The 8,045-nt window shown below is 42.8% G+C and overlaps 1 protein-coding gene across 1 annotated transcript in view; it reads right to left on the reverse strand.

Moving 5' to 3' along the window:
* Positions 1-3,216: 3,216 nt before the first annotated feature.
* The window catches only part of KDM4A (lysine (K)-specific demethylase 4A), a 21,073-nt gene continuing 16,244 nt past the window's right edge, over positions 3,217-8,045 (reverse strand). The window contains exons 16-20 of the mRNA XM_010081701.1: positions 7,281-7,469; positions 6,421-6,591; positions 5,805-5,924; positions 5,090-5,182; positions 3,217-4,032 (exon numbers count right to left, since the gene is read on the reverse strand). Of these exons, the coding sequence (XP_010080003.1) occupies positions 3,892-4,032; positions 5,090-5,182; positions 5,805-5,924; positions 6,421-6,591; positions 7,281-7,469 (714 nt within the window). The 3' untranslated portion in view covers positions 3,217-3,891. The remainder of the gene's footprint in view (positions 4,033-5,089; positions 5,183-5,804; positions 5,925-6,420; positions 6,592-7,280; positions 7,470-8,045) is intronic.

The raw sequence follows: 8,045 nt of genomic DNA on the forward strand, positions 1-8,045 counted from the left end.
ACTGTGAAATCCAAGAGTCAACACCAAAGTAAAGAACAGAGCCGTGTGACTCTGCACCCAGGTAAGATTTTCTGATGACTCCTCTTCTGGCACTGCCACTCTCAGCTACAGAGGGAACCCAAGGCAAATAAGCTCTTACTGCAGATGTCTCAGGTCTGTACTTCAACAAGGAAGGATGAATCTGTGCCTCTGTCCCAGTTCTAGCTGAACAGCCATGCTGGACTGAGTCCTCAAACAACAGAACTCCGGTTAGCATCTCTGAAAGACACCTGAGAGCTCACTGGCTAAGCATTAAAGAGATGAGTACCAGAAAAGAATCAAGCTAATACAAAAATTAGAATAATGAGGAGACTTTCCAAGTTACATTGCTTTAGTTCTTAAAATTAGTCTACAGATTGTACATTTTCAAATTAGATTTATTACTTGAACAAATTGAAAACAATATACAGGCTACCAGAGTCTTGATTTCATCCCATGTTTGCATTAAAAAAAAAAACAAGCACAACTGCAGACATATCAGACAACAGGAGCCTAGTTAGAGAATGGAAGAACAGAGATGCATTGGAAGCCTTGGGACATGTGGCTACACTCCTCAAACAGTGCAGAATCAATTCAACCCAGCTCAAAAGACCAGGAAGAGAGAGGAGCAGGGAGAATGGGTCCTACTACTGATGGTACTGTCCCTGGTCATCTGAGGGGTCTGCTGATGGAGAAAGAGGTCTCCTAGAAGTCCAGCCACAGCCAGACACACTACTGCAATCAGGTGCTTTACAAAGAACAGTCACCTTTTTAAACCTTATAAAAAGTAATCACTGGCTTGCCAAGCTCATCCTGAATTAAGGGCAAGCCACTATTTGTTTATACTAAAAATGCTTTTTATGGGTCCAACCTGAACCAGTCACAGATGGAAGCTTCATGAAAAGTGAAGTGAGGAGGTCTACTGCCTGCAGCATCACATGCAATGTACCTAACAAAGGGCCATCAGAGCTCCCGCGGGGCATATCAAGCGTGATTTCCTACTGAACACATTCAAGAAGCACCTGCCTAGCTGATACGCTTGCCCTCACTGGAATAATGCTGTAACAGGGATAAACACACTTCCAAAAACAAACCACTCGAGAAATTATCAGTCAAGATCAAAGTATAGGTAACAGAAAGCATATGTACCTTTGACACAGCTGCTCTATAAAGAGCCTTTATTGCTACCTGTTATACTTCAAGCCATAAAACCAATTGGTTTTGCAAAGTCAAATAATATAGACTTCTCAAACATCAGGGTCACCAATTTTAAGTTCCCAGAGAGAAGCCAAAACTCAGTTCAATCACTGCAGTAGGTAAAGTATGCTCACAATTGAACAGGAAAATTGGGAAGGCCCTTTGTCTCAGAGTGCAGGATGGCAGCAGTTTCCAACACAGTGCAGCCAACTGACAAGTGCAAATCTGGAGCCTGTGGAAAACGCAGCACACAAAGCTCCTCTTCCGGAACAAATATTAGGCACAGGAGCTCTTGAAAGTCACTTGATAGTGTTAGAGGCAGGTGACAAAACCTGCTGCAGTTGAACAACAGCACTCTAAACAAATCCAGCTGTTTTATACTAGGTCATCATTTCAGGACGAAGCTCTTGAGCCAGTTGTTTGCAGCACAGGTAGCACGTGTCACCTAAAGGGTGTGTTTAATTTATATGGCAGTTTGGGAAGAAAGCCTGAACACAGGCACCTTTTCTCTGGAGGGAGAATGGCAGATGATAGGAAGAGTGTGTTTTTCAAAAATATACAGGTAGTGTTCAGCCTATGAGAAGTTAAAACCACATCTTAAGATACGCTGACAGAAAAGAGGCAAGTTTGTTAAGGCCCTGCCAGCTCTTCTCCACATTTGCTCACAGCACATCCCTTCAGAGAGGCTTACGTACAAGCGAAGACAACAAAGTGCAATTTCGTCCCCATTGCCTAGACCGGAGTAACTTCAGCTACTAGACTCCAGTCTTAACAGATCCTAGTTTTATCAAGCCAACTATCCCATTCATCAGAAAGTGATTTAATACCCTGAGACCAGGAGTTTTGGACACTGAGGGTGGGGGAAACACCCCGCAAAGGAAAGCCACTATCTCCTTTCAGAATCTGTTTATGCCTTCAAATACTAATGAATGAGGTATTCCACCACAAAAGTGGGACAGAATACCTCTATGCAAGACAGTGGTTGTGCAAATCTTTGCTACTCATATCAGTCTCCTGACCCTATAAAAATGTAGGGATAAGTAAGATTTTCTTTATAAAAGTTGCAGTTTATTTCTTTTCTGATCAAGAGTCGTATCACTACACAATACTACATTTTATTGCTAATCACAAATCGATGCACCGGGGTTTCAGAAGAGTTTGGTTTATAGCATTCCTATGTAACAAAAGGAAAAAAGTTACAAATCCAGACTTTGCAGACACATTGCCATGTCCCTATAGAAGCAGGGATGCGTTAGGTCTGTTTCACTAGAAGATTCTCCTCTTGAACTATTTCTGGAGAACATGTAATCATAACTTTCTCCAGCAGGAAAAGTCACCCCATCATTCCATGCAAAAAGAAGGTGGCCAATCTGCTCCATAGCCTAAAATCCCTTTCCTACAGAATGGGAAAGGAACATGTATTTACACAGCTCCTACTGTGGTGTGTTAATGCTTAAATTACTAGAAGCAAGTTGGCACATCTTCCAGGTACTACCCAGCTTAACTCGGCTTCCTTGTTGCTGGAGTAGTGAGTTCTCTCCAACACTACTGAGATGTGCCCTACTAATACTTTAGAAAAATGCTGTGGTAACCTTTGCCAGACAGCAACACAGCAGCATTCCTACTTCAGAAGAGCACTGCACAGCCTCTCAGTAATACATACAGTTCAGTGCATGCTTTATCTGTTTCAGACCCAACATCAGCCGTTGTAAGCAAAAGCCTGCGGCCACACAATACACAGTGCTGCCACAGAAGAGGTACTGCAGTGCTTCAGATACCGCTGCCCTGTGATCCCCAATACTGTGATGCTTGGATTTCAAGAAGGGAGAGTTAGGACTCTGTCCCTTTGGTCATTATTGCCTTAGAGGGGGTGTGGAGAAACTCAAAAGAAACTCTTTGGGAGCTGAATTCCTATTCTTGTTAGAAGGCTGCACTGCGCAGGGCTCCAGACAAATTTCATTGATTCTGAGGCACATACTATTGCAGTTAAACTTATAATTAAGTCAAAACAAGTATCAGAACAAAAATATTAAATGGAGGGTTAAATAAATTTGTCCTATAGGATTCAATTTCACATTTCACCTGGTCACACAAGCACTTCCCGTCTGCTTGGATCTGAACAGCCTACGCTCAACCCTCAGGACAGAGGTGCTGAGAGACAAGAGACTGAAGCTGCTTGCAACAAAAAGATGGATATAAATATAAAAAGAGGTTCCATTTCAAGCACCAGTAATACTGCCTGCTCAAGCCCAGGTGTGGACACCAGGGAGACTCCTAAAATCAGGAACATTACTCAATTAAAACAATAGACCATAGTATTCTGCAGCTGCCAAGATTCCTGGCTACAACTCCCAGAAGAGTTTGCCACCTGTCAAAATTGTCTCTAATAAAAAAGCAAGATGGCTCGACGAGATGAAAGCAATACCCCCAAGCTGGCTTATTCAGTAAGGACCCAACTTCAGACCAAGAGTCTGCAGGCATCAGCTTCAGCAAATGGGATCTGTCTCACTATCCAACAGCTGCCTTTCAGCTACTGCAGAGCATCAGCTTCTTAGCTTCCATAAAAAACAAAACAAAAACACCCTGGATTCAAAGCATCCAAGTATGGCCTGTTGTACTGGAGCATTTAAATCCTTGGGGGAGGTGGACATCTTCTTCCTCTGCCACAGGCAGTGTTTACTCCATGATGGCCCGGTACAACGCAGGTTCAATGTAATCTTCCCGGTAGCGTGAATTGATCACTCTTTGCCTCTTCCTCTCTTGTCTGACCTCCTTCTCTGCAAAGATCTCCATGAAGCGCATATCTGAAGCTATGGACTAAGAGGAAAAGCAGAATTAGTCACTAGAACAGAGATTAAATCCCTGCTTCCACATCCTCCTACTGTATGTAAGAAAGAACCAAGTCAGGACACTTGGGAATGGAACCTTCAGCCTTCTTCAAAAACTGACTGAACACAAGAAGAAGAATATTTAAGAAACTGGATTTAAAAGTCTGGAGATAAGTTTAAGCGAACTTTAATCAGAGATCTAAAGAACCATGGGTTTCAAATTTAACTGAGCAGCTAATTTAAGTTCACAGTCACTTTCATAAAGGTATAAACACACTCATCTGTTCCAATTTTCAAGAAGTCTAGTACATTTTGTGCCTTATGGAGCAGGCATGTTTAAACACCTCATCACAGGATTCAGCTGTGATGTGTTCTTAAAACTCTAACACCCTCTGTGCCTGCCAACAAGTTCTGCATTCGGGTGTGCACAATCACGCTGCAAAGCAAGATACCCTAGTATGCTGCCCATAGTTATAGTTGTCATAGTGGGAAGCATAAAGCAACAGAACAGGGACCCAAAGGGGCCGTGTGATCTCCATCCTTGGAGATAATCAAAACTTGACTGGAGAGAGCCCTGAGCAACCCTGCCTGACTTCAAAGTTACCCCTGCTTTCAACAGGTGACTGGCTACAGACACTTGCAGAGGTCCTTTCCCACCTGAATTATCTTACAATTTAAAAAATGCCCAGCTCTCTTGATGTCACTGTACTAAGAGCTTTTCAGAACAAAGGGTAAGTGAAGGAACTTGGCCTTTCTTTGCAGTGGGACCACACAATGCAACTTAGGAATACAGGCATGAAAGGGTATTAATGTGCTGTCCCAAACAGTGACTCTATGCTATAAATTCCCGTCTCTGCAGAAGGAGAATTCAAGTCTCTCCAGACAAAGACAGAACTTTGCTTTTGTAGCCTGATCAACTACCAAGCCTCACAATGACTGAGGAGCGCATCAGATTGTAATCTTTTGCTGCCATGTACACAGCTTGCTGTTGAAGGACAAATTAAGTTAGAATGAACTTCAGTAGATGTGTGCACCCATCTACCTACCAGCCTTGACTTCACTCTCTTAGGAAGCTCCTCGTCAAGAGTATACACATCATCCCTTTTTACCATCAGCTGTGACCCATCTTCAAATTCCACCTAGAAGAAAAACAGAAGTTGTTCTGCTAGAAGTCTCAGAAGTTAGAACCCTCCCACAGCTACCCAGAGCTTGCCTTCTCCTCCCCACAGAGACCTCTCATGAAATAATCTACCACTTGAATTTTATAAGCTACAAATGCAAGTATGCACACTGCAACAGACTTTAACCAAAACCTCACCGATCCCATGACAGTAAAAGTAGCCCAGCAAGTTTTGGGATATTCTTGTAACATCTGACATGACAGCCTAGCTGGTCACTTTAATACAGCCTGAACATTCATCCTTTTGGAAGTGTGCAAGGCATGATGCACTCTCAAATAGAGAAAAGCAAAACCAAACTTATTTTAAGTAGTTTAAGCTACAGGAACAGATTCTGCTGAAGAACCGCAGACCAGCAATTTTTTAGAAACTGCCACTTTCAAGCAGATAGCCAGACAGAAGTAGAACTGCAAACAACCACTTTGCTCTTATGCTGTTACCAGCATCTGGCATTGCTGACACCACTGAGTAACTTCCCCTGAAGTGCTTAAGCGTGACTCCCCTATAGCTCTGCTGGCTTTGAGAACAGCCCTGTTAACACAATCAACTTTTACAAATGATGAATTTTCAAACAATTCTGTACCTGGTACATCTGGATGGCATGTGATGCGACAAACTTGGCTCCATAAACTTGTCCATCTGTCCATCTCACCTGCACAACTTCCCCTTCAGCAGGGGGACCTAACTGAAGACAGTCTCGACTCTACAACATAAAGGAGGAAGGTGGGAGAGACAAGAAGTGTAAGGAGCTTCCTTATGTGAAGATTCAGCAAACCACAGGGGAACCCATCCCAGTCACATTGTACACCACCCCAACAATTACTCCATTTGAGGGATGGAGAACTAGGCTGAGAGACATCCACCTATGTCATCTGTATTTAAATCCCAACAGTGAGCCCAACTTCAAAGTACTTCATGCAGCAATGGTATGCAAGTACCAGCAAGTTTTCCTTCAGACCTACCACTGCTAAACAGCCAAAGACTAGCTGCGCTCCCTGTTACACCTGTTCCTGTGTGCCCTCAGTTAAGTCAGTCTCGTGTAACACCCCTAAGGCCATCTTGCAGCACACCTCAGCCACAACATGCAACACGGCCTAGAGTTGGAACAATTACGAAATCCCGTGGTGTGCCTGCTCTGCAGCAGCAAGAACTGTGTCCTGTGCCCTCTACCGGATCCAGACTCCTACTGCATGACATACCACAATGTCCTCTGGATACAGGTTATCACTGAAGGAACCATCATCGAAGTTGACCTCGTAAAAAGTCTCCTTTGCAAGGCTGACCACTTCACATTGATAGAAGCGACCATTCTTGTGCTTGCTGATGACTATCTGTCCAGGCGACAGATCCTGGAGTGCAGCCTTAGCTCGCTGAGAAGAGAAAAATCACTTTTTACACAATGACTCAAAGAATGTGCTGAGGACCACAGCTCCGGTGCTGGCAGACAAGGAAGCAAAATATTTTAGTTGAGTACCTCTTGTGTAGACATAATCATCAGCTTTTTCAGAAAATTTACCTCTGATATTTCAAATGCTTCAAGCCTAATCTGTTAGATACTGCTGTCCTGAATTTATGTAGTAAATTAAGCTTTCATTCTTCAGAGCAATGAAAAGCCTTTGCAGTAAATATTGTCTAATAGACTACTGTGGTTTTGATGGCTAAAAGAAGTAATGGGAACTTCAGAAACTAGTCAATCACTTAAACATGAAATTCTGTGACCACTCATTCAGCCTGCTGGGGTCCCAGCACTAACTCCTGCATGCTAAATATTATATTACAGCATAAACCCCACTATTATTCCTCAATACAACAGCCACAGGAGGGATGTAATGCTCTCAGTCTCCTGGGCTGCAAACCAAAATACAACAAAGAACCCAAGATCACTCAGAGCAACAGCAAGGGTTTGATCAGAATCCAGGACCAACACCGTTAGATTATACCAAAAATTCTCAAAGAGCCAAACCTTCAATGAAGTTTTAAAAGAATTGCACAATCTAAAAACTTTTCAGTCCCCTCAAGATATTGCAGTTCAAATCCTGGGCATTACACACCTACTCACCTCTGCCTGAGATGGAATCTTATGCCTGAAGCAGGTAATGAAGACAACAAACGGCCAGTCATCAGGCTGCATCATGACTCCTGCTGCTTGTGCACAGCTGACATGAAAGGATGTGGGACACCGACCATGTGAGCACTGTACACAGCAACCTGCAATTCTCTTTCTTCTTTTTTTGCAGAAAATGCATTTCTGTGGACAGAAAACTAGAGGTTATTGGTTGGCACTAGCTTTTATGACCCACAAAGGGCTAGCTGGTCTAAGTGTCTGATACCGTGTAATTTACTCCCTTTGAGAGCACTTTACTTTCTGATTAAAAAGAAGCAGAAAGCTACCAGTTTTAGTTTATGACAAAGCAATAATTCATAAATTTAAAGTAACCCCATAGGCAAAAAATGTACACAAAATATCTACCAGCTCAACATGCACAAAGCATGTGACCCATGTGATGCTAACAACAGGAGACCCTGGATTAAATCAGTCTACAGTGGTCCAAAGTCAACAAGGCATTTCAGCCTATCAGGTTATATAGAGATGAGCAACAAGATTAGAATAATAGGCAAAGACCAGAGACCAAAAAAACCAAAACCCCAAACCACTGAAGTAACAGTTTAAATTGTATCACTACTACCAGTGACCCAGTTACACTTCAGTTAGGCCTGATGGGCGCTGTAGGAAAATAATGTTATCTGTAATGCACTAGCATATGCAAAGCAGTTAAAAAATCACCTTTCCCCTCAACACTGAGCTATTAGAAGAGTTAAGAAC

The sequence above is a fragment of the Pterocles gutturalis genome, unplaced genomic scaffold (assembly GCF_000699245.1).
Source record: "Pterocles gutturalis isolate BGI_N339 unplaced genomic scaffold, ASM69924v1 scaffold44994, whole genome shotgun sequence".
NCBI lineage: Eukaryota > Metazoa > Chordata > Aves > Pterocliformes > Pteroclidae > Pterocles > Pterocles gutturalis.